Genomic DNA, 27826 nt, shown 5'->3' with positions numbered 1-27826 from the left:
ATATGCACCACATTTTCTTTATCTAGTCTATCATTGATGGGCTTTTAGGTAGATTCTGTGTCTTTGCTATTATGAATAGTACTTCAGTGAACATATGTGTGCATGTGTCTTTATAATAGAATAATTTATATTCCTTTGGGTATATATCCAGTAATAGGATTGCTAGATCTAATGGTACTTCTGCCTCTAAGTATTTGAGAAATCACCACACTGTCTTCCACAATATTCTCACTTATAAGTGGGAGCTGCATGATGAGAACACATGGACACATGGTGGGGAACAATACACACTGGGGCCTGTGAGAGGGAGCAGCTCAGGGGAGGGAGAGCATCAGGAAGAATAGCTAATGGATGCTGAGCTTCACACCTAGGTGATGGGATAATCGGTGCAGCAAACCACCATAGCATACATTTACCTATGCAACAAACCTGCATATCCTGCACATGTACCCATGAACTTAAAACAAATTTGAAGAAAAAAGATCTGAGCAACCTGTACCATTTTTGGTTTTCTACTTTCCCCTTACTTGTTGAGAACATCCTATTACTGATGTGGCAAATACAGGACTTCATTACTCTTTAGAAGAAGTTGCAACTCTTTCCTCATACCCACAGTCTTATGCAATCGTTCTTTATGTTATTTTGGCAGGGGGCAGGCTTCAACTCACCTTGTACATCTACTGAAAGCTACAGATTCCCTTCCCAGTAATAAAGAACATGTTCACAGAAGCCAATCATTTTTCATGAAATTTCAGGATGTCCATAAATCTCCTGAATTTTGTTGGCAGAGACTTCCTGGGACTATCCATGGACCCGATTAAGAACCCTTGCTGCAGAACTTGCTCATGAACTGCCAGAGGCTTCACCGTAGCTAGTGGAAGCTTTGAATGTTTTAAGAAATTTGGAGGTAACCAAAGAGTTTCATCCCATTCTAAAGAATCCATCCATCTCAGCTACTTCAGAAGGTTTTGCTTTAGTGATCACAGGCACTTTGTGTTTTAGCTTTTTCAGGGCAGGAAGGAATGGGCATGACTAAGGATCTAAAATACTGTTGTCCAGTTTCAGTATCATAGGAACTTTCCTGATGATGATTTTATCCTATATTCTTCATGCTTTCCCCCATGTCTTTCTTTTTAAATAGATATTCACGTTTTCTCTGCACACACCCTGGTGAGCTTGGGGGTGTGATAAGGACAGATGGGGAAGAATCTAGTGAGGAATGGTCTGAACTTATGGTGAACATCGCTTTCTAAACGACAGAACTTTTACCAGAATGACGTTTCTATTCACTATCCTTCCCGGCCAAATTAGTTGGTTTGTAAGTTCACTTATTCAGCAAAAATGTATTAGCATGTGCAGAATTCCGAGTACTATAGTAGCATCTGTGAGAAGTACAAAGATGGATGGCATACAACCTCTCTCCTCTCAAAGGCGCTTGAGGCCCTGCAGCAGAGACAAGTTATGCAGAGGAACTCATCTTAAAACAGTTTCGTAAAAGGGCTTTACTGTTCACCCTGCCTAAGTTTCCTGCTATGTGTGTGTGTGCACACACGTGTGTAGTTTGCTTCACTTTATGTGCCAGGGACTGGAGAAATGTCTCTTTTGTTTTCCAAGAGCACCTCTTCCGGTATGTGAACCATCATATTTATCATGATACTTTATAATTATCCATTTAGCCTGTCTCCCGACAGATCACAAACCCCTTGAGGATAGAGACTGAGTCTCACTAGATATCCCAGCTATTTCCTGGGAGCCAGCAGAACACGTGGAACAAGAGAGAACACAGAAGACATGGGGCATCCTATAAAAGGAGGGCCCTAGCTATAATGTCAGGAAATAACATGTGGCCTTTGTCCACTGTGTGTATCAGGACCTCGATTTCCCACCTGTCCTAGAAGGGAGTTGGATTACGTGATCCTTTCCAAATGAAAAATCCTATTTTAAATAATGCCAAGGGCAGGGAAGGAAGTACACCCTGGCCACCTGCCCTGTCTTAAACGCCTGCCTAGATTTTACAGTCAAGTACAAATAATTTCCTGAAGGCTGAGTGTCAAACACGGTCGCTGCAAAACCTCCAGACGCTCAGGATGTTCGCAGGCTCCATTGACAAAAGTGACTTCCCACGCTTTGCCCACAGAGGGCATCCCTGCGCATTGATACGTAGACCAGGCGAATGCAGCTGCTGGAAGCCTCCTCCGTCCGCTCTTTTTTCACTAAGCCATAGTCTCTCTGCCCCCACCCCCTTCCCGTGGAATCTTTGCCTGATCCAGTTCGTTTCCCTCCGGTCTCCACATTTTCCCTCCCAGCCCTCCACTTCTCTGGATCAATGTGTAGTAGGGTTCCAACTCCCAGCTCGCACACCGCTGGCGGACACCCCAGTAACAAGTGAGAGCGCTCCACCCCGCAGCCCCCCTGCCTCTCCTCCCTCGGTCCCTTCGGCTCTTGGAAGAAAAACCAACAGCATCTCCAGCTCTCGCACGGAATCGTCTCTTCAACTTTACCCAACCGACGACATGGGACCAGCCTCAACCTTTTAATGCACACCCCGGCCACAGGATTGCCTTCCATCTCCTCTTGGTCCCTCCTGGATGTGGTTTATTGATAACTCGCGAGCCCCTCGGAGAGCTGTCCTCCCTCCTCCGGCTCCCTCCGTTTCCTTGAGTTAGTTTTCCAAGGTTTTACCGGGGCTCAGGGTCTCTTGGACCGAATGGAACTTTTTGCTGCCTCCTTTTGCTGCTGATTGTGTCAGTGGACAAGGAAAAAGGCTTCGAAGGCAGCAGAGGCGCAGGGGAGGTGGAGAAAGAGGTGGAGGAAGAGGACGAGGAGGAGGAGGAGGAGGAAGCCGAAGGGGCTCGGCGCGTGTGTGTGCATGTGTGCATGCGTGTGTGAGTGCATGTGTGTGAGTGCTGCCGCTGCCCACGACCCCTGGCCCCGAAGGTGTTGGCTGAAATATGGAGAATAGTCTTGGATGTGTTTGGGTACCCAAGCTGGCTTTTGTACTCTTCGGAGCTTCCCTGCTCAGCGCGCATCTTCAAGTAACCGGTAAGTGGTTCTTCCCTTTCTTCTCGTCGCACCCCCTTCGTACCCCCACTTTCCTTCTCACTTCATTTGGTGAGTAGTAGATTTGGGGTGGGGGATAGCAGCAGGTTTGGCGCTTGCGCTGCCCCCATTTCCTCACCGATGATAAAAGATAGAAGAGTTTTTTTTTTTCTCCCCTGGGGGAGGAGGATGGCGGTGGTGGGGGCGAGGGGCGCCCCTTCGCTGTTTTAAAATCTGATGCTTCACGCATTTTTGCTTCTGCAAATACTTGCGTTGGTTTGGAGAACCGGCGGGCTGGGGCAGGTGGTGGGGATGTCGTTGAAAGGAACTGGGTTGGATCCTTAAAGCCTCAGAAACCTACGAAGTGGGGAGAATTGGGGTAACAGGGGCAAGTCGGGAGGAGGACATCCAGGGTGTTTTGAGGAAGTCTGAGCAGAATGTAGATGGTGGGGCTGAGTCGTTGGTGTGTGAATACATGCTCCTTCTGGTTTGGATTTTCGGACTTGGTGATTAAGAATCGGGTAAGGGACAGCTAATATGTTTTGGTACTTCCCAGGAGGTGATCCTCGTACTGAAGGAGGTACAGAGTTGCCAAGGAGGAAGGAGGCGTGTTTCATTTTGTTTTATTTTTTAACAGTGAATGTAGTTCTTAAGCTGAGTCTCATATAGCTCCAGGACACCTCCAAACTCCAAATGATTGATATTTCAGAGCACCGGTCCTCTGGCTCTGGCACTTGCCAAGCTCAGTTTCCAATTAAAAATGGCAAAACTGTTTGGGAATTGGATCGGGCTAGCGCAGGAGAAAGAGGGACCTGAAGGCTGCTCAGGACTGCTGTAATCTCCGAACACGGAGCTGGGGGCTTCGATGGCCAAAAGAATAGAAAAGAACAAAATGATTCATGATAAAGTCCACTTGTTTTGCGGGACCTCACCACAAGTGTCGATGGGCACCAGGGTACAGGGAGCAGGCCTGGCGAAGAAGGAGAGGAAAGCAGCTGGCTGAGCATTCAGATCCCTTCAGAAACGACCTTTTCCCAAATCCAAAGGAAAAAGAGGCGCTGGCAGAGACTGGGCTTTGAGTAGCAGCTCCCCAGTTCGTGCCTGGGAAATTAACAGGAAATGCAACACACATCTCAGACAAGCCCCCAGCTCCCCGGAGCCGGTAGCTCCGGCTTTCTCGTCTCTGCTAAGTGCTGCATGGACAAGGGTTGCGAACGCGAGCGGAAAATGAGCCTCTTACGGTCGCGAAGGATTCAGTCAAGCGCAGAGGCAGCTCCAGGCTCCCGAAGCCTGGCGTGGCCGCACGCGGGCAGGAATCTGCGCTTGCACTCGGACTCAGAGAGAGCAGGCGGGAGATGCGTGTGTGTGTGTGTGTGTGTGTGTGTGTGTCAGGTGGGAGATGTGTGTGTGTGTGTGTGTGCGTGTGTGTGTGTGCATGCGCGCTCTCCTGTGATGAGCGCGTACCCGCATCCGCGCGCTTAGCTGCTGGTGCGCCCTCCCTCTCTCTGGGGCCGGTCCCCTCCTCCCCTGGCTCTTCTCTCCCGGAGCTTTGTCCTCGACAATTACTCTCAAGAAAGGTGGGCGGGGGACCAGCCCTGCAGTAATGAAAAGGTGTCTGTTTTAAATTCCCTCCTCGAGACCCTCAAATGCTAGAGGCTGCGGTGAGGAGGACCCTCCTTTTGCACAGAAGATTGACTTGTGCCCTCTCTGGCAGTTTGGGAGACCGATGAGGACAGAAAAGGGAAGTTCAGAGGGCATGCCTCACTGGGTAGAAAGTCTGCCTAACAGCAGCACTGCTGACTCGCTGAAAGCTCGGCATGAGGCAAGGTGTACAAAATGAACAATGATGTCTTGTCAGTTACACAACAGTATTTCAAAGCTATTTCTCAAGTGACTTTTGTCTGGCATAGTTTGGGGGTAGACTAATAAAGATAAATTTATGTATGTTTTATTAATAACTAAATTAATTAAATATTCTCTTTCCACTTATTTATGTTTCTTGTCCAGGGAGTCAGGGCCATGTATTACCACTTTAATTTCCTCCTTGACAGACAAATCTGTGCTTGAAAGAGCAGATGTATACAAGGGGTACACACACACACACACACACGCGCACACACACGGGTTATGTTGGTGGATAGACTAATGAATCCAAATCTTTAAACTTATCTACACTTCTAAATCCGTATCTGTTATTTGCAAATGAACTGTGATGCAGTTTGCACAGTTCCCAGGAAAGTGGATGGTGCACTTTTAAGATATTGCCAAGTCACATCAATCACTCTGGTCTTTGTCATTAATCTGAGTATCACCTCTTTCTCTTAGTAATAATTTCCCCTGTTTAGAAACATGGCAGGAAACTTACATAAGAAATCATAGTTCACTCTACAAAAGGACCAGTAGGAGGTGCCCTTAATAAGGCCAAGTGTCTAGTTTACTAGCAGTGAAATTCCCATTCAGCAGGGTGTTTTAAAGACTTTGTTGATTGGTAACAAAGGATTATGGAGACTAGCACAATAGCAGTGGGCTGGTTCCTACTTTCTAGGGAAAGTCTGAAGCTGCTGTAGATTCCTATGAAACTGTGTGACTTAACAAAGGACATCTCTGAACAGTGTCAGCAGGGAGTGAGGACTTGATGTTGAGGAGAATGGTGACCTTTTTAGTTGGCTTCTGTAAGATGTCATCTTCTTATATATTTGACATGAGTCACAGGCACAAAAACCATATAAAGTCTCAGGGGATCTCAGGTAAGATAACAATTTTAGACGTTAGATGTTAGTGAGTGAAATAGGAGGTATACATATTAATTAATTCTTCATACATGTTTGGGTTCCATTGCATTGAAAAAAAATCCGTAGGAGTTTAATGTAGTCTGGATATGCTGAAATAAGGCTGGTCACTCTCCCTAGGCGATCTTTTCTTATTCTTCTTACCAAAGTAGATCAGATGCCCCCATGTGGGTCTGCTTTTGAGTGACAGCAGTATGGCAGAGCCTGAGGGTTCGGGGTAGGCTGGCCGTCCACTCCTCTGTGAGTGCTGCAGTATAAATCACCAGTGACCTGTCAGCATCCATTTCCCACACAGCAGCAGCTGCTCTCTGAGTTATAAAGCATGTGAAACGGCCACCACATGTGTTATATGTGAATGTATTAGACTTAGTGCCTTTACTTTAATGCTCTTAAAAGCTAGCCTGGCTTGAGATGCTGATAGGCATTTTTTTTTTTTTTTTTCTGGGGAGAGATTTATAACTTCTCAGTGTGTATGATTTAAATTTATTCTCTGGCAAGTTAACCTGTCAGCAAACTTCCTTATTGTTTTCATTGAAGAAGAGCTTTAATCCTCTTTAAATTCCTGAATGAAGCTCTGCTGAAAGTTTCTCCTGGAGTACAGGGTATTTGCAGGCTGTAGTATGCTTTTCTAAACCAATGGGAAGCTTGACAAGATATATGGAGAGGTGATTTTTTTTGAGGGGGGAGGCGGGGATATTTTTACTTGTTTTTAGGGAGGGAAGTTGTGATACTACATCTTCTAAGGGAATTCCAGCAACTCAGTTACCTCAAAAGCATCTTTAATGAGAAGAAATATCTCTCCCTTCCTGGAGAGATATTTCTAGTTTCATAAATCTAACGGTCTGGTATTCTTCAAATGCATGTGATATGCTCCTGGAATGTTTGCAGCTGCACGCAGTAGGGTCATCTAGTATGATCGCTGTCATTTGGAAATAAGCCCTAATTTAAATTTTGACTTGCAGACAAAACACTTATCTTTACCTGGTGCCGCCTGTTTGAAAGCATTGCTGAAGTTTCTGAACAGAATATTTCTTTCCATGGGAGACTGTGCCCTAAGATTACATTTTAAAGCAAGCGTTCTTACTATTTCTTTGGAGAGTTTGCCATCTTAAACTTTGCATATGAAACTTCTTCCTCGCAATCCTACCAGCAAAGGTAACTGTATTCTAAAGTAATGAAGTTGTTTTTTTGATATTTCTTTAAAATTAAAACACAATGTCCACACACAAAGAAGGAGAAGGATTTCCACTCCCTCATGCCTCCTCCTTCAAATATATGACTTTGGTGCGAATTATGATAGCTCTGATTGCATAAGGGCACTTGTGATTTCACTGGAGAATGAGTTCTTGCCTGGTTACAGATCTTCCTACTTTCCGTTGGAAGTTTCTGGCCCACACTGCTATCAGAAACTGACACCAAAGTGGGAATACATTGCTCCTAATTTGTTCACAGCAATATATTTTGGAAGGATTAATCTATCTCAGATAATAATCTCTTAGATGAACTATATATATACATTTCAAGAAATCATAGCTTTGCCTGAGTCTAAAGAATAATGACATAAACCCACTGAAATTACTTGATTAATTAAAGATAAGAAGTCACTTGGTTCTGGAAAAGTACCGTACTCCCGGAAGTGGAATAGTAAATACCGTGCACATTTACAGTTCAAAAAATGTAAACATCAAATCTTTTTTCCCCTCTTTTTTTCCATTCCTTTCTTATGATGCTCTGGAGGAGAATTTAAGAGTTTCATGAGTTATCACAACAGTTATATCTTACTGATTTATAGCTTGGAATCTCACTAACTCATGATTGATATATACTCAATTAAATATCAACACAATGTCCGGTGAATTTTTCGGCAGCCTGCTGTGGGCTGCTTGCTTCTTTTAAGCTTGTTCCAAAGAAATCAAAACTCTTATCTCTAAGAGGCATGGCATCAATACTGCCTCCCTTGATGCGATCCAAGAAAACCTTTCTCACTCTGAAACCAAGGCTACTAGCCACAGACACTATGTTTAACATACTGTGTTACACTTTGCAAGATCACGGGGATTTGCTTTAAAAATAAAATTTTAAATTTTCTTGCATGCTGCTTTTAGTGGAGAGTTAAAGTATACTCTAAAAGCAGCTAAACAGAGTTGTTATCTTAAGAGAATCTAACTCGTGGCGTCTCGGCCAGTATTGTTGAAGTTCTAGAGCTCACAAGCTTTCAGAAGACACAGGAGTGAGCTCTACAAGATAATAGGTTATGCTAACCTAGGTGTGCTATTTTTTTTCAAAAGGGTGTTACCAGCTTGGAATGATACAACTTTAATCTTTTTCAAAGTTACTACTCTTCAGAGAAAAAAAAAAAACATTTCTTAATAGTATTAAAATATCAGCAGCATGGCACTGACCCAATGTATTTAAGATACTGTTCTTCAAAACAAGATCTCAAGGAAAGCCAATGTTTAGCTTATCAGTAAGAAAGGTTGAACAATCCAGATTATTTTCCCTGCAGGCCAATAAAAACGTGCTAGGTGGAATTACACATTACATATGCCAAATAGGTAAAAGCAAAAAATAAAATGTAAAGTATTATGCAACTTTATAATTGCAGCACTCAGGTAAATGAAGCATAATTTAGTACCATACTTCTTCTTTCTCTCACTCTAGAATGTAAATTCCTTATCTTATATTTCTCTGGTTTAACACCATACTAACATGGAAAAATACAGGTTGGCTGATTATCAAAATTGTTATAGTGCTCCAAAGTTCTTTGACAAATTTTTGCCTGAGGTTTAACAATTAAACCCCTTTAATTCAACTATTAAATAAAAGTGTTTTCTTTGGTAGTTTAGAAATACCTGAGCTTTGTCCCAATGGTGTGGTTTAGAAATACATAATAATGCATAAGATTGAATATACCTTCTTTTTCAATATTGATGGTAATTTGCCAATGGCAATACCAGCACATATTGCTTTTTATTAATAGTTCCAAACAACCATATTACTTACAGTTTTCATTTCTTGGGGGAAAGTTCAACTAGGAAACACACCAACCATTCCATATTTATTGATCATATTTTTAAGGCTATTCTTATGGCATGACTTGTGTAGGGATGTTTCTCTTTTCTAGTAAATTCCATGAGCCCAGTGCCTATGATCTACTTCTACTTTGTGATATACTTTAGCTTAATTTCACTAATCCAAATTTTTTGACTTGTAGCTTGCCCAGTCATATCACTATTTCCTTCCATGGATGAATCCCCTTTAAGACCATTTGTGGTTATGATGATGGAACTTAACAGGAGTATTTATTGCAAATTGGAGATTTCTTCCTTGTTCATCCTTTAAATATTGGTTCTTGTGTAAAGGCTACTCCTAAGAGTGTCTAGGACAAAAATGTTCCACTGAATTAACTGAATCTTTGTGATGTGATCTGATCAAAACACTGACTGGTTAATGAATTGTGTCCTGATAGGAGATCTTGTCAATACAACATTTTCTGGGCCATCTACAATGTTCTTAAATCTCAGTTTACATTTTTATGAAAAAAAAATGAGTTAAACAGTTAGTATAAATGTCTTTAACTCAAATCATAACATTTTTAGATTTTACTTATTTTTCTATAGTCTTTTAGAAATATTTCTCCATACAGTTGGCTGCCTCTTTAAAAGTATGTAGAACATAATTTAACCTGTTCTTAATAGATAGAATGCATCACTATGATTTCATTATAGTATTATGTGATTTTTTTAGGGATAATTTTTTAGACCATTGCATCATACAGAACTGTTTATTTTTCCTATCAATTGGCCATGGACTATTACTATTGTTGAGTTTTATATCTGGCTATAAATATATATTTTGTCTACATCTTGTGTTCAGCTGAAACTCCCCCCTGTATAAAACCTCCTTAAAGCAATTCTTTCTTTCAGTTTTGATGCTAAAACATAGAGGACTAAGTTTGTTGGGATTGTGTTTAAAATGGGAGAGGAGATTAGAAATCAGCACCTGTATCCCTCACTAGAAGAATATCTAATTCATTTTAACTAATGATTCTGTAGCATATGATATTAATTTGGATGTCATTTGTACTTTGTACAACATAATTTTCCTTATTAAATGAGAATGTGGACTAGATCAATTCTGGTTACATTACTAGTTTCAATATCATATAATTTATTTAAATTATGAACTGTATTCTACATATAATGTTTGGTATAATTAACACTAATAAAATTCATGATCATGACAGCAATAATAGTAACAAATACCCATGTACCCATTAGCAGTTTCCAGATTTTTTTGTATTAATCCCTTGACTTTTGCACAGTTTTTTCACATATGCATACATCTTTAACATGTTACTTTACTTTGACTGTTCTTAACAGTAAGAAAATGAATATCATGTATATATTCTCTGACTGGCATTTTTGCTGAACATTAAGTATTTGAGTTTCATATATGTGGATTCATATTGCTGTATTTCAGTCACTTTCTCTAGTGTATAATATTTCAATATATTAATTAACCATAGTTTTTCCAATCTACTGTTGATGGGTTTTGAAGTTCAGTTTTTTGCTATTGCTAGTAAAACTGGCATGAACATTCTGGTGCATGTCAATCAACACAAATTTGCCACCATGTTTAGGGTGAATACCTAGGAGTAGAATTGCTGAGTCATACAAAGATATCTTTACTTCCAGGAGGCAAAGACATGTTGCGGTTATTGAAACTCGCCACTGCCCAGAAGCAGATGAAAGGTCTCTTTGCTTCATGCCTCTTCCAACACTTGGTATTTTCATATGCTTAATTTGTCCACATCTCGTGGATGTGGAATAACTTCTCATTGTGGGTTTAATTTGCATTTCCTTGATTGCTTATGAGTTTGAAAATTTTTTCCATTAATTTGTTCACCATTTGGATTTCAGCAAGACAATTATACGATTCTGTTTCTTCATCTGAGCAACCATTTGCTTTTAGACATTAATATTATTGCTATGCAGTTATTCTGTTTCTTCTGCTAAGCAACTCTTTGCTTTCAGGCACAGATGTTATCAGTAGTTTAACGTTCAGGAAGTTGTCATCTAATACTATATCATGTTGACTCTGGCCCAGGCCTTATTTAAGCACCTTCCCAAAATGTACACTGATTTTGAGTTGGAAAAGAGATTTTAAGTCACTGTAACATTACTGATTACCCAGAGCAAGTCCTGCCTTGTTAGTATCCTGCCTTATCCTGTTTATTGTGTCTCTACAGAGAATCATTTACAGGGAAGCAGAATGCTGGGAAGCCAGGCATATTTTGAGACTCATTATGAATACCCTGCATGCAATGGAACTAAAGGATGACTGAATCACGGACTAGTAATGGTAGACACCAAATCTGAGTTAAAAATCTTAATAGTATCATTTCAATTTGGGTGTATTTCCAACATGGTAAAATACATAGGCCCAATATCATTGTTACATTTACGGCATATATAACTATAGGTTTCAAACAAATGCATGTGCTTTGTGCACCCCCCTTTCCAAATTTTTGTTTGGGTTTATAATTGTTTCACCTGCTCCCATGAGACAGGCTAATGAAGACCCCTGGATGAAATAAAGCCTCAGATGTACTTGCAGAGGCCTCTGTAGTGTGTTGCCTTCTGTGCAGACTCATTAGAGATGTGAGCCAAGGCTGCGACATCTAAGCAAACCCTCTGCACCCAGAGTCCTCAATTCATTGTTCCTGCATCTTTTTTCAGCCTCATGGGATCCTGGAAGAATATAAATTAGGAAAATCTGCAAAGCTTTTCCTTTCATGTCTAATATCTGGGCAGAGCTGTTCCCTGCAGGACAATTTCTGGTTATTTTCTCTCTCTGGTTTGAGACATCTCCAGGGATGGTTTGGTGACTGTTTCCCTTGGGGAAGTTTTCAACAGCATATCAGTTTTTGCTGTTAAAAATTTATTTTACAATTCATCTGAGACAGTCCTGTTCTAAATGTCCTTCCTATCACTCCTATCATCTCGCTCTTGATTCCTACATCCCCCTTACAGTGACACTGCCCCTTCTGGGCTGAAATGTGTTAAATAATTCAAGCTATAAATCACTCTTGCATCCCCATTTGGTCTTTACTTAACCAGACTATAAATATTTAGTTCATTTGATTTTTCCTCATACCTCTCCAGAAACTTAATCATGTTTATTCTTCTTACTTGAACTTCATCTAGTTTGTTTATATCTTTCTTGTAATCAAGGGGCCTAACTCTAATGTGCTCTTCTAAGTAAGCTTTCCAAGTCTCACATTATAAAATATAAATTCGGCATAATCTTTAGCTTATTTTACAGCCATAGACACACATGTGGTCTCATAAAACTTGTCTGTTTTCAGGTAAGACTACCAATGCCTAATAAACTCATTGAGGATAATATAATAGTTACTGAGCCTTTCTCAAGGGTTAAAAAGAGATGAATAAAAGTTTAAAATGTGTTTCTGCCCTGCCGGGGGTTTTTCTCCAGTGAAGGTGACAGGCACACACACAGGTAAGAACAAGGCAGAACATAGTACTCACTAAAAAGGGACACAAACAGTTCTGCTCTTCATATTGTTTTTTGTCATTTGTTCTGTTTATGCGATAGATTACATTTATTGTGGACACAGGGAGGGGAATATCACACAGGGGACCCTGTCGGGGGCGGGGGGTTAGGGGAGGGATAGCATTAGGAGAAATACCTAATGTAGATAATGGTTTGATGGGTGCAGCAAACCACCATGGCAGGTGTATACATATGTAACAAACCTGCATCTTCTGCACGTGTATCCCAGAACTTAAGGTATAATTTTTTAAAAAACTCAAAAAGGGACATAAACAAAATGGACATACTGAAAAATATCAACTGCTGTGATTATGCATTGTATTATTAATATATTAATGTTAATAAATTTATATTGATATTATCAAATTATATCAATATATATTTATTAATATTAATACATTAATATTAATTAGCCAGATGGACTGACAGAGCCAGTTCATTCATCCTTGTATCCCTAAATTGATTGGACCAAAAAATAAGATAAGGCCAAGGGAGTTTAAAGAGTTGACAATCATGTTTAAACCAAAGTATTGGTACAGTAAGAATGATGGTATTATGGTTTTGTATACAGAACTGATAGCCTGTTCCTATAAAAACATCCCAGCCTTTTGTGACCCTTTCTTCCCATATTTCTTGAATGTGTTCCAGGTATTGTATTAAGGCGGTAATGGAGCTTAGAGCCCAGTGGGATAAACACGCTAATCAAATGCATGTATTAACAAACCCACAATTCCAAATGAGATAAGTCTTTAAAGAAAGAATTTACTGTAGGAGAGGGTCTCAGACAGCAGATCAAAGACAGCTTTCATGAGAAAGTGTGCTGAATTGACACCTGAAGAATGAGTTAAGAATCAGATGTTTTGGGAGGGGCAGAGGAGAGAATAGGTAAGAAAAGCAAGTTCAAAGGCCCCATGGTGGGAAGAAAGACAGTGAATTCTAAGATCAGTGTACTCAGGGCCACGAGAACTAAACATAATAATGGCTTAGCTAAGGCTGGAGAAGGTTTCGGGATTCTCTCTCACCAACAGTAGTTGCTTGAACTTGGTAGATATTGACTGAATAAATTCAAATGAGTTCTTATCAAGTATCTTTTCTAATCTCAGTACAATGATTTAAAAACTTCAGCAAACTACATAGGCCACCTTTTCCTTATTTTATTTTTTTATAGATGTGAATTAATTAACCTATCCTATATGTTTAGAGATACCTTGCAAGGTGTTGTAGACATATATATGCAACCAAGGGAGAGGGACTTTGAAAAATGTAAAGAGCTAGAAAAATTCAAGTAATTATTAATTAACCTGATAATAAGTCATTTCTCCTTTGAAAGCTATCACTGAACAGAGGGAAACAAAACTTCACCTTAAACTCAGCAAACCTTTACTTTCCCACCTATAAAATGGACACAAAATCAACCTCTGCTTCCCAACTCTAAATTGGAGATAAACATTACTCCAGTACTTAGCTATATAAAGTATCTATTCCAATGCCTGATTTATAATAAGTATTTCATAAATGCTAGCTAGCTATTGTTAGTATTATTTTAGTATGGGCTACATTTATCCTGAGATAATCTTTACAAATAGAAAATTTCACAGGCACAGGCCAGCCATTCTAGAACCATCCTCAGTTTTATTGTTGTGATTTTAAAGACCTAAAAATAAATTTAAATAGACTCCAATGGCAATTTTGAAATCAATCACGTCATGGTTTAGTGGGTCTTGGTCCCATGCCCTTGCTTGATTTAGAGGCTCATAGGTCCAGCTAAGTTTGATCTGACACAGTGCAATGCTGATCAGACCTGGCAGCCTGTAACACACTTCTTGTAGATTCTCCAGCCAAACCATCTTCCCCTATTAACTCTTCTCTGGTTAACCATGTCCATTTTCTACAGACCCATAGACCCATTATCTACTCAGCAGGCACACCTAGAGGCTAATATTTGCTTGGTTAACATGAAGTATTAGGTATAATTGGTCCTTAGGGTCTTCTCTGTGGAGGACTGGCTCTCATCTGATTTTGTATCAATGCCCAGCCTTTCTTCATACCAATTTATTTGGAATCCTGGAGATGGAGCCCAGGCACAAGTATTTTAAAGTCTCTGATGGTGATTCCAAAGTGCAGTCATGTGTCCTAGGGTCTTTCTACTCAAGGTGTGCAGTCCAAGAATCAAGACATTTGCATCACCTGGGAGCTTGTAAGAAACATAGAAACCTTAGGCCACACCCAGACATACTCAAATGACTGAGAAACACTGCTTGAGAGGACTGAAAGCCTCAGGTAGTTAGGTGATCCTTGCCTTTCTTCTTTGCAATTGTAAGTAATCATCTAGTCTATGGGAAACTGCCCCTACCACTCTAGTTTAGTCTTCACTTGAAGCATCTGTGGTGTGCTTTGGCTTCAGGAGTTGGTCTTATAATGGCAAACTATGCCAACATCAAGGAGTCTTCTGGTTTGTGGTTTAGTGGCTAATATATTTCATGGAGACCATGACACATTTCATTTTCCTAGAGTTTTAAAGCCCTTGAAAATGCTCTTTGTGTGTTCCATCTGCCTTTTCCCTTCTTTCCTCATCAGTACTCAAGAAGGCACATTTTACAAGGGTCTGCTGGTTCCATTCTCTATTTTCCCCTCCTTCAACTCTCTTTCCTCCTTAAAAATTCTCAGACCCAGGGAAAAAGAAAGATACTTGAAAGGGACACTGGGCCCTGGGCCCTCCTCCTCCCTCCCTCCTCGGTGTTCTATGTCTGATGCTAAGAGCACACACATGCTCAAAGTAAGACCCTGATGGGGTTGACCCCTACTGAACCTCACTTTTTGATTGGAAATGGTCTTCGGGGCATGAGACAGACCGCGTGCTCATTTGCCTGGGCTTCCGTGGCAGGGGAGAAGGAGTGTTTAACAGAGGTTTTTTAAGAAGAGTAAAGCTCTACAGGCAGAAAGCTCAGTGCGGGGTTTTGAAGATTTGCTCTGCACTGCCTGGCAGAGAGAGCAGTGTTAACTGGTGTGCTTCCAATCAGAGTCTACAAGAAGAGAACATGGGGCTCAGCTGCGCAGATTGGATCAATCTGAATGAAAATCACTAGTGTTCCTCCTGGGGAGAGACGTTTCTGCTTAGCTCATGACCTGTAGGCCCTTCTCTGGTCCTGGTAGTAAATGAGTAGGGCTTTTGTGAAAGGTTATGTAAGGCTGCTGTTTTCTTTCCCTGCCTAGAGTAAAATTCTATTTATGGGTGAACTGCCTCTCAGCGAAAAATGCATTTTTTTACGCTATAGCTTAGGAAAGATAATTTAATAAATCTTCAAGAAAGAATTACGGGAAGAGAGAGAACAAAATCCTAGGCAGAGAGAGTGGGACATACAGCAAGAAACAGGAGAAAGAGGAAGTATCATTACTCTGGACTTGGTTGCTGGAGGAGTGATATAGTGACCAATTATTCTTGTGTGCCTGGGACTGAGGGGTTTTACAGGAAGGACTTTCAGTGGTAACAATACAACAGCCCCAGGTAAACTGGAATGGATAGTCACCCTAAATTTGGTACTTAAGATGGGGGAGGGAAGTAGAGAGAATACCGAAGGATTTTCAGCAGGGAAAAGACATTTTAGATAACACACTCTTAGCTATGTGAGGAGACAATTAGAGAATGGTGTCAAGGCCTATTATGAGGGGATGTTTTAATAGTCCAGAAAAGATAAATATCTGGTTGGAGGCTTAGAAGCAACTTCTATATTAGCCATGATGTCTAGGTCATGGAGGTCTTACCCTCTGCTCTTGTGACAAAGTCAAAATTGACGTTCAAAACTGAAGTTTTCTTTTGATCAACTCCTTGGCCAGACACTGTCAGAACTCATTTTTGAATCAGTTTATCTTTTGGACATGACAGGATAATGTATTTATTGGAGAAGTCGTGTTTAATACTTCTGTGTTCCACTGCATCTAGTATAGTGCTGAATGCATATTAATGCATTACCAAATACTCATTACCAAATTGATTTTTATATAATGATTGTCATCAAATTCGCATTAAATCTGAAGTTTCTTCCTGCATGAGCTTCACAAAGTTCAGTTCAGGGTATGGTAAATTTCAAGGTTACTCAGCTTTTACTTACAGAGAGGTTTATTCTATTTTCCTTTTCTCTCTCCCCTTCTTTTGCCTGATTTTTCCTTTACATGGCATTATTAATAATTTTATTGGCAGCATTTCAGAGTGCTTGTGAGAAATTCAAAACCGAGGAAATCCTGCAAATAAGAAAATGTAAATGTATAAAGTCTATAGAATTTGCTATGTCTTTAAGCCCCGTTACTAATGCATCTAGGGCATTTGTCAACTCGCATATATGAAAATGGAACAAGATAAAGTAGGTGAATAATTATTTCCTACATAATAATCCCAGGGATAGACTCTGTGTTCACCTCAGAGAACCATTCCTGAAGACTTGGGTGAGTCAAAGAATTAAATGTTATTTTGTAGAAGTCAGCGGAAGTCAAGACAGGATGATGAAGAGAAATAAAAAGCACGCAGAATGAAAAAGACAAAACTTCTTGAGTTTCAAAGCACTGATCAGGCCCAGAGAAGTTAGATGAGACTCTAAATTAAAAACCTAAGAACGAGTTCCATGAAACATTATTATACACACGTGGGTGCAAATCTTGGCTCTACCAAGATTTAGCTGTATGACCCTCACTAAGATTCAGTGTCCTCATTTGTAAAATTTGGAAAGCCATTGCTGAATAGATTACATTTTTGAAAAACATTATCGGAGTCCTTGGTACATATTGAATAATGAACTGTCTTTTGTTTGTTTGTTCGTTTGTTTTTTGAGGTGGAGTCTCGCTTGGTTGCCCAGCTGGAGTGCAGTGGCGCGATCTCGGCTCACTGCAACCTCCGCCTCCCGGGTACAAGCAATTCTTCTGGCTCAGCCTCCTGAGTAGCTGGGATTACAGGCACCCACCACCATACATGGCTAATTTTTGTATTTTTATTAGTAATGGGGTTTCACCATGTTGGCCGGGATGGTCTGAAACTCCTGACCTCATGATCTGCTCCCCTTGGCTTCCCAAAGTGCTGGGATTACAGGCATGAGCCAATGCACCCAGCCTAAACTTTCTATTTTTGTTTGTTCGTTAAACAGATGTTTATAAAGGTAATGTTTGATTTATCGTATTTGTTAGCTCCTGTGGTGTATTTAAACAGCATATAAACACACTGCCTCTGTTTTTTAGTTAACAGAATGGTTGGAGGAATAAGACATAGGCAGTTTAAATATGTAAGAAAAGAAAGATGAACAGAGTCGCAAGGCAATATATTATTGTATTATTAAGAACCAGATGAGTGAGGGGTGCAGTTGGAGAAGGGAAAGAGAACATGATCAGAAAGCCTTCATGAATGCAGACAGATTGAGTCTGGTAGGTAGGTTAATTGGAGGACCTTTCTCATATAGGACCTTACCCTATGTGGACACTGTTCTTTACATGTTCAGGTTCTGGAGAAAAAAATGATGGTGATACTTTACTGTGGAGAGCTGCTCAGCCTAGGCAACAGATCTCATCTCCATCACCAGCAATGACTTCCCTGGTCACTAGCCTTTTCTCAAGCAGATTTGTGATAAGGCTAGGAGAAAAAGGAAGAGAGAAGTGACAAGGTCATCTGAGAAGTAACTTTGGTGGCATATATAATGTAATTTTAAAATAAAAAGTCCTTGCCTGTAAGGCTTTCTCTAATAATTTTAAGGAGATCTCAGAAGCTCAGGGAAGGACAGATGCCATCACACAATGCATTTTGAACTTGGAAATCTAGTAGCTGAGAAAGCATATTTAGGTTCCCATGCTGCTGGAATAAGTCTGTGCTGAAAATTAATGTTTTTGTCTTTTTTTTCCTTCAGCCAAGCTTCAAAATATATAGAAAACTTTGGTTCAGAATGCCAAACCCTTTATTATGAAGGCATAAAGGGTGTTAGCTAGTTCATCAAAGATCTTCTGTACATTTTGTGGCCAAAGGGCAGGTAACTCAGCTCAAATTTTGCAACTTAAACAGCTCTTTTCTTTCTTGCAAAGTACACAGCCATATGAGGTTATGATAATTAATAACTGATAAATGATGATGATGATGATATTGTTCCATGCTTATCTGAGACTTTCTATCTTCCAATGGCTTCTGAATCTTTTATCTATATTCATCTCTCAATACTGCTATCAAGTGGGCAGAATGGCTAATTTATCTCACATGTTTTATTAGTGAGGTTATGAGACTGGTGGCCAGTTATTTGTTTAAGATCACACAGACGTTACCTGTTCTGGCTGGAAAACCTACATCTGATATATATATTTGAGACAGAGTCTCGCTCTATTGCCCAGACTGGAGTGCAGTGATGGGATTTTAGCTCACTGCAATCTCCGTTTCCTCAGTTAAAGCGATTCTCCTGTCTCAGTCTCCCAAGTAGTTTGGATTATAGGTGCCTGCCACCATACCTGGCTAATTGTTTTGTACTTTTAGTAGAGACAGGGTTTTACCATGTTGGCCAGGCTTGTCTCAAATTCCTGACCTCAGGTGAAATGTCTGCCTCAGCCTCCCAAAGTGCTAGGATTATAGGCATGAGCCACTGCTTCCAAATGTGGCTTTTAATCCTTGTACTCGCCAGTACGTATTGGACACGTTCCAAAAGCCAGACATTCTACTTTTTTGTCCCCCAAAATGCATGTACTAAAAAAATGCCACCTCGCACTTGGATCTTGATTTCTAATACCATTATCCAATAAAAGAAACCAAAGCTCCCCAGAGAAATAGCTGATTCTAGGACTTATGCAGAAAATATGCAAGATAAGGCTGGAGCATCTTGGAGTGGCAGAAAGGAAGAAGTTCTTAAAAAAATGAAAAACTCACAATGATAGAGTATATCAAAGGGACACAGAAACTAACTGAAAGTTCTCTCAATGGTCAAAGCCACAACAATTTGAGCAAGAAAATCAATCAATTAGTTTGCCATTATAAACCAAAATAAAATATCCATGATATGATATAAATAAATAATGTCTAAGTCTCTTTTCTTTAATTATTCAACTATTTATTTATATCATATCATTTTAGGGGATTTTATATGATATAAATAAATAATTGAAATATATACAATATATGTGAAATAATTTCAGAAGACTCATGTAAGTTATTTACCATATTACCATATTTACCATATATTTTATTATATATGTAGTTCACTCTCAAAGAGGTAGAATATAACCCATATCCTTTTAAGTGTGGGCAGTGCTTAGTGACTTCCTTCTGACACATACAATCTACAAGGGGAAGGGGAGGAAAGAAACTACAGTAGAAAAATCTACAAACATTACCTCAAACAGGTGATTAAGTTCATCAGCAGCAGTGGTAAGTCATGTTTATAGCATGTACACCTGATAGGATGTGATGAGAATGCCATTTCACCTCTGTAATCTTCCTCTTCCAAATCCATAAACCTTGTCTTACAATGAAAAAAAAAGAGTAGACAAACCCTGGTTGAGATTCTACAAACACCTGACAACATTTCTCAAAATGGCCTAAGTTTTTTAAAATAGAGAAAGTGTGTGAAACTGTCAGAAGGAAGAGGATGCTAAGGAGACTCAGGACAAAATGTGATGTATTATCTGGGGTGGGATCCGGGATCAGAAGAAAGACTTCAGGAAAAAATGAAATACATTCCGAAGTATGGACGTTAGTGAATGATAACGTATCAGTATTGATTCACTTACTTTTATAAGTGTGCCATATGAGTGTAAATTGTTAATAATGGGGAAACTTGGTGTGGGGTAAATTAGAAATTTGTATACTCTCTTCACGATGTATCTATCCATCTGAAACAGCTCTAAAAATGCTTAATGTAAAAAATACTCTCTTGTTTCATAAAAGTGGTATACCAAGCAGAGCGCTTGATGGGATCAGAATGCCACTCTTGTATGGTTATTCTGAGAATTGCAGACAATGTTTCTGTAACTTTTAGGATTTCATCTTTTTCTCTTTCAGCCCAGCTCCAAAATGTATAGAAAACTTTGGTTCAGGATGCCAAAACCCTTAGATTAGTATCCCTGCATGTTTCTCAAAGTGTGGTCACATCAATACCACTTGTATGGGTGTTTTAAAATGCAAATATGCTGGCTTCACCTCACACTCTGGAATCAGAGTCCCTGGGTGGACAATGAGGGGACAGGAAACAGCATTTTTAACATACTGTTCTTATACACACTTCACTTGAAAACCACTTGGCTGTGCATTCTCCCTAAAAATTAAAAATGGTCGCTTTCTACTTCCTGAGATGGTTTTGGCTCTCAGGGGATAATCTTGAGTCAGGTGAACTTTGGTTTAGGTCCTAAACCCACAATTTTCTGATTGTAAAAACAAAGACAAGATATTTCACCTTCTCTGTGCCTTTGTTTCTTCATCTGTAAAGTAAGAAAACAACACTTAATTCAGAGAGTATTTATAAAATCATTTCAAAAAAACCCATGTAAATTATTTACCATATTACCATATTTACCATACTACCATATCTACCGTATTACCACTTCTCAACAGGCAGTGAGCACTGGCATGACTCTACTAGTGTTCAACTAGTCTTGTTATAGAAATTAACATGAACATAACCAAAACTGCTCCTCATTGCTGCTCTCCACCCTCTAAAACTGTCTTTGGCATTCTGCAACACTTTCCTTACATGTTTCTAGGAGTCCTAAGAGCTATGTCATAAACCAGTGATCTGCTAGGCACCTTCACATGTCTGGAAGTCTGGTATGCTTGCTGCCTTTCATGTCCCCAGGCAGCCATACTCTCTTGTCAGCCCTTCTGTTCCTCTGGTAGATTGCTGCTGCAGCATCAGCACTCTAGAATGTTTCCAGTGCCTGAGCATTATTACCATGTCTACTGACAACAGTGTACCAATGTGGATTTTCTCCCTGTTAAAACTCTATCATGCTGCTTGTGTCTTCTGTTTTATAAAATCCTCCATGACAAAAAGTCATTTAACTAAGATCTGTAACTTTTCTCTACATATGACTTAGATTCTGCAGGAGAAGGGCTGATCTGGGAACAGATGTTGCATTTCTTATTCCCTGTCTTTAGCCTTTCTGCCTGAAGCCACCACTGGAACCTCTTCCCTAAGTAGTATTTAAATTTCCCCTACATAAATGAGTTACTGCAGAGATATGTCTATGTTTTTAGACTCATACGCCATAGTCAGTTTCATCGGGGGTCTGAGGTACATATGTGGTACAAAAATGTAGAAAAATAATAATGGCTAATATTTATGAAACTATATTGTTTGAAGTGATATATGGTAGATATTGCATATGAAATATTTATTGCTCACCTATTTTATATTTAAGACAGAAGATTATCTCATTCTAAGTAGCAGTGTGCCAGCTCAAAGACTTTATTTCTCAAACTCCCTTGCAGCTAGGAGTAGTAATGTGACAAGTTTTGGTGATTGGCATGGTAGTCAGGAGACTCCTGGGGATTTCAGAGTAAGCTTACTCTCCTGTCCTAATCACCACCCCCTTCTCTTTGTTGCTTCCTTCTTTCTCCAGAAAGTAGGAGTGAGGCCTGAAGTTGCAGTAGTCATCCTGTGTTACATCACCTATTTTGAACAATGAGTAGGAAATTAGGAGAAGCTTGAGTCCATGGTGACTTCCTTTGGGTAGCTATACTACCTTGGGATTGTTTCTTTCTAGACTTCTTGTCATGCTACAAAGTAAACCTCTGTTTGATTTTAAAACACTGTAGTGGGGTTTCTGTCATATGCAATACTCAGTTCAAACTCCTGTATGTTCCATATTATTTTTTCCTCACAGTTAAACAGTGAGAGAGGAATTAATATTATGACCTTTTACAGATAGGGAAGATGAGACACCAAAAAGTTGGCCAATTTTTCCATGCCTTCATACTAGTAAATTGGAGACTTATGATTTAAATCCTGCTCCACAACACGTCTTTAATTAAGTCTATGCTATAATTCCTAGATAAATAGATGTTGTAATTATTACACTACTGTTATTTTTTTTGTTGTATGTAGTTATTATGGTATTGTTTTTTATTTTTTTCAAGTCACTTTAAGTCTTACAATGTTGTTTTATTTTTATTATTGTTATTCTCCTCTCTAAATGAGGGATCTTTTTCTGTGAACCATTTATTATTTAGACACTTCTAGATTATTGAGTATATAAGTAAAAATTCAATTTTCGGTTAATCATTTAAAAATGTCACAGTTTTCACTAACAAGTTACAAGACATCTTCATACACTTTAATTTCCTCTGGAAGAAATCCACTGCCACCTTGTAAAAGACTAACATTCCAAATACAGCTTTAGAATGCTAATGCCTTACCTTAACAAGCCGACTAAGCTCTGTGATTCACATATGTGCTGCACTTTCTCTCCCATTGTAGTGTAAGGGAATTTCGAATAGTTTTGACGTATTGTATAAATTAGGGCAACAAAGTGCTGTGCTATGTCTTCATTAAAATAGGAGATGGTAATAATGCAACCATGTAGCATGGTCTTGCAGGCTTTGACTTATGAACATTCAATAGTGTCTCCTTATTTGTGCTTAAGTTGGCATTTGTGAGCAGCATATAATCAATTAATCAATAACCCAATTTTCTCTTAAAGAGATGGTGCATCATTTAAAAAAATCAGAAACTATTGTATGATTTTATGAAAAGAGCCATTTCAGCAAGGAGACTTGTTTGAAAAACAGTGAAAGCCTTTTTTGGAAAGGACAATTTTGTGTAACTGAGCCAAAAGTGAAATTGGATACAAATGTTTAGTACCTGAACCATTGTATTGTTTTATAACTACTACGAGGAAAGGGCCAGTTTGGGATTGGTAGTAAGAATGCATTGTTTTTACTCATGATTAGAGGTGTGTAAGTGGATCCATCTATGAAATCCACAGTAAAAGTCAACTAATCCTAAAACTTACAGTTTAAAACTCATCAATTCTATCCTATTACTTATAAGTTTTAGAGTATACGAAGTTCCTAATGTGTCTCACATGAGGTCACAGCAGCACAAAGTGATGCTTTCAGGGTGACGAAGCTGACAGTCACGTTGAGACAGAAACCTGGACTTCTCAAACTTTGATATATATTTCTATCCTTATCTTTATTATAATTTCTACCTAAAAAGACATCTATGCTTACTATAAATCTTCAAAGATTACATAAATGTGTGAGTTAGAGAAGGAAACTGTTCCATAATCCCATCACTTCAGAGTAAACCACTATTTATTGGTTTTGTTCAGTCTTTTTGATCTCTTTCTCTATCTGCTCCACAATTACTGTGAAATTTGTGGAAAGTTATTTTTGCATCGAATTAAGATACTGAGTTGTGTTTTCTTTCTAACAAGTAAAAAGGAATATTGTGAAAGAAAAAACCTCAAATATTTGCTTTGTTATTTAGACAACAAAAGACATGATTAAGATGAAAATGGTCTCTATAAAACAGATCACCTTCTAAGAGAAACATGTGCTAAGTGTGCCTGTCTTCTAAAAACATTAGTTCCAAGGCCTCCAAAATGCTCAACTGCCCTCTTGAACCTTGCCTCTAGGGTGCAGCCTGTGGGCAAGCCAAACTCTACATCACATGAGAGCATATTAGAAATGCAGAAACTCAGACCTCGTCCAAAATTTACTGAATTGAATTCTACATTTTAACAAGATCCTCAGGTGATAGGTATGCAAGTCAAAGTTTAAGATATATCATTCTGGTAATAGCATGTTTTCTACTCAAACTGCTACCATAGTCTAAGAGCTGTGAGTTACTCATGAATTAGCAATGGTGTGCAGGAAAGGAACCGGTATCACCTCATTCACGTGCCTTCTAATTTTCCTCCAAAGGGTTGACTGTTGTGCTCAGTAAAGTGTCAAGATCAGAATAACTGTCCAAGGGTTGGCTCACATCTGTTTTCTTCATTTAGGTCATGGCACTTATTCTCATCCATACCTTTGAAGTCCAAAGGCACTAAAGACCACATTGATTGGAGTAATTATGTCTTCTATTCCAGTAATTTGTTGTTAATTATGCATGACTTGATATTATTTTGCTAATTCATATAAACCAAATGAACCATGAGTTGCATGAAGGAACCATGAGTTGCATGAAGAACCAGTCCCTGAGTCCCTTTCTTCAAGGATGGCAGTTCTATTTCCAGACATCTGGACATTCCCATGAATGAGTGAATAATGGTTATTAGGTACATTAGCTCCATTTATCCAACCATTGTGCTTTCCACATATCCAGATTTGATGGTTATGTTCCCCACCTGGAGCTGGGAAGTCATAGGACTTACCTGACAAACAATCAACATCTTTCTTGAATGTATGCCAAGACCTCATGTATCTCATCTCTTCATGCCCCATGACCACCAGCATTGATTGGTAGTCCAGTTAGAAACAAAAAGATCAGGGGTAAGTGTAGGACCTGTCCAATTTGCATCAAATGATGTTTCATAAGTTCTTAAAGGGAGGTTTATAAAATTTGAATGCTGAAATAGACTTTATCTTGTAGCCTGTAGTTTTTATTTTTTTCTCTTAGCTTTTGAAATCTGTGATTGAGTTTCTGTTTTAGGTTATTAACTCCTCAAACGAAGAATATCAGAGGAAACTTAAAAAAATAGAACTTTGAAATATCAAATATTGAAGAAGAAAAGCTGAATCATCTCCCTATAGGCAGGTTAGGAGTAGGAGCAGAATCAAACAAATCTTCTCTTTCTTCTTTAGGCCCCCGCCCTTCCTCCCCCTCCATAACCAAAAAAGCATTTACTTACTTGGGCTGAGCTGCAGTATTAACACCTTATTTGTTTTTATTTTTATTTTTTGAGACATCACTCTGTCACCCAGGCTGGAGTGCAGTGGCATAATATTGGCTTACTGCAACCTCTGCCTTCTACGTTCAAGCAATTTTCCCGCCTCAGCCTCAGGAGTAGCTGGGATTACAGGCATGTGCCACCGTGCCCAGCTAATTTTTGTATTTTTAGTAGAGATGGGGTTTTGTCATGTTGAGAAGGGTGGTCTTGAACTTCTTACCTCAAGTGATCCACCAATTCGGCCTCTCAAAGTGCTGGGATTACAGACATAAGCTACCACACCCTTTGGTATACTGTTGCATGGGAGACTTAGCTCATCAAGGAGTCTATATTCAGACTAGCTTCAGCTCAGACTAATTAATGAAATTATGTAATTGATCGGTTCTGTTTCCATTTCTAGGACTCTAATATTTTGATGGGAGAACATGGAAGTGGCATCAAGTTCACGAGGTCACCCTTCAGAATCCCTTATTTCTTCTTTCTCTCCTATCGTGCAGCCAATGAGGAGAACTAGGCTCTACTGGTCAATTAAAAAATATATTTCAACGATTTTAAGTGGTCGGCCAACAGGAAGCATTATGGATGTTTAAATTGCTAAGATATTAACATATTTACTCACTGGTTGGTAAATATTTGCTATCCAGGGCCTCCCAGTGTGCTCTGCCTCCTCCATTCTGATAGGTGAGTGACTATGCCAATCAGCTCTTAAATGTCCTGCTTCTAAATATCAACATCGCCTTTTTTTTTAGTGACTTTGGAGGGCCAGATATACTGTCACCCAGTCCTGGAACACCCTGACACACTCTAGCCCTTCAGTCTGCCATCTAGGCCATGCAACATGGAGCCCCATAGCCCAGGCACCTTCTGTGCTTCTCTGTCTCCCTAGACTGACAGTGAAGCAGGCTGGTGTTCCCTGAGTAACTTTCTCATGGCTCTCAGTGAAAAACACAGCTTCAAAAGAAGGCAAGGTCAGGAATCTCCACCACACTGATGCTTAAATATGTTTAATATTTAAATATCATGCATCTTTTTTGATTCCTGTGAAGACAACACTAAATGTCTTTATGACCTGAGAAATGTTCAATGAATAAATTACAAAATATATAATGATTGCTTCTATGATTTCTACAAAGATTTTTACCAATTTTATTATCTTATTTACCCAAAGTAAATATGTTCAGTGACGAAAGCATTTAAACTGGTAAACAAAAAAATATAAATCACTTGTCATTACATGACTCAGAGTTAATTACTGTTAACATTTTGATAAACATTGCAGCTCATCAAGGAGTCTGTATTCAGACTAGGTTATTCTTAATACTAGTCTGTATTTCGACTAGTGTTTATTCTTAATAATAAATAAATCATGTTACATATACTGGTATAACTTAAAAATTAGCAATCTATTATGAATGCAATTAAAAGATCAAAGTTTTTTAGAATTGAGAGGGAATTTGGGAGTCTACTAGCTTCATCTTCTGGTGAGGAAAAATGTATTACATAACTTTCCTCCAAAAGATCCTCTAACCTCCTCCTTGATACCGCAAAGGGCAGGGTCCACAGCCTTATTATGCCTCTGCTTTAAATTATTTTTGGATTAATTATTCTAGAACTTTTCCATTTTACTCTTCTCATCTATTGCTTACTCATTGATCCTGGTTTTGCCCTTCTTAGCATGAGTGGAAGTGGGCAAGGAAGGGCAGGCTTAGAGACAGTGAGGAGGTATCAGGGTGAAGCCAGTGGCCATTGTCTTTGATGAGCAAAACAGTCCCTGGTCATAAGACTGAACAAGTCTCTTGGGTGATCCTTTTCACCGACTGCTCCCACTTTATTTTTTCTTCAGAGACTTATGTTGGGGGATTTATACCTTTTATGCCACACCAGAAAGGTCTAAAGATGTAGAAAGTTTAAAAGAAATAAATCATGTTTGCTAATGCTTCCTTTGGGCTGAACACAGTGCATTTTAGGAGACAAAAAAAATAGGATATGTTTGAAAACAGATTGAGTTGGAAAGTATCTAGAGGTTTCTTCATTATCATATGGTGTGTTTAGACTCATCTCCTGTCATCTTCCTTACTCTCTGGTCTTGAGAAGATTAATGAGATGATGATGTTTAATGCTCAAATGTTTGGAAGAAGAGTGCTTTGCAAATGTCAAGGGTTAGTGTTAGCCTTCGCAGCAGTGACTGACCATAAGACTGTTCTTGTTATTGTATTTCATTAACTAATGCACTCATTTATCAAGTATTGAGGCAAGGGAGATATAGTAGTGGGCACCAGACAAGATCCTTGATTACTGTTTAATGAAAGAGATAAACAAGTAACACATGATTACTTACTAAAGGAATTAAAATTTAATTAAAATTGTGCTAATATCTCTGGAAAAAAAGGATTCTCTTTTTCTCTATCTTAACACATCCAACAAGGGGAATCTTGGGAGTACTAATGCTCATTGCTCGGGTGGGATTGATGGTCTGAGGTACCAGGGGAGAGTATGGCAGTGAAGGAAAGATTACTGAGCAAAGCCGAGTGGGGAGGATGGGTGCAGCAATGGTAGCCTAAATTGGGTTGCAGGTAAGC

At 39.3% G+C, this 27826-nt stretch overlaps 1 protein-coding gene across 4 annotated transcripts in view; it reads left to right on the top strand.

Annotated features, from left to right (window-relative positions):
• The first annotated feature begins 2138 nt into the window (after positions 1 to 2138).
• Positions 2139 to 27826, top strand: part of DCC (DCC netrin 1 receptor) — a 1201717-nt gene continuing 1176029 nt past the window's right edge. For 3 of the 4 annotated variants that reach the window (XM_003926060.3, XM_074383427.1, XM_074383426.1), the window contains exon 1: positions 2139 to 3042. In XM_003926060.3, coding sequence (XP_003926109.1) covers positions 2952 to 3042 — 91 coding nt within the window. In that variant the 5' untranslated portion in view covers positions 2139 to 2951. The remainder of the gene's footprint in view (positions 3043 to 27826) is intronic. The other variant, XM_074383425.1, reaches the window with a different exon arrangement.

This window comes from Saimiri boliviensis, chromosome 13 (assembly GCF_048565385.1).
Source record: "Saimiri boliviensis isolate mSaiBol1 chromosome 13, mSaiBol1.pri, whole genome shotgun sequence".
In the NCBI taxonomy this organism is placed as follows: Eukaryota; Metazoa; Chordata; class Mammalia; order Primates; family Cebidae; genus Saimiri; species Saimiri boliviensis.
This window is presented reverse-complemented; position numbering and strand designations above follow the sequence as displayed.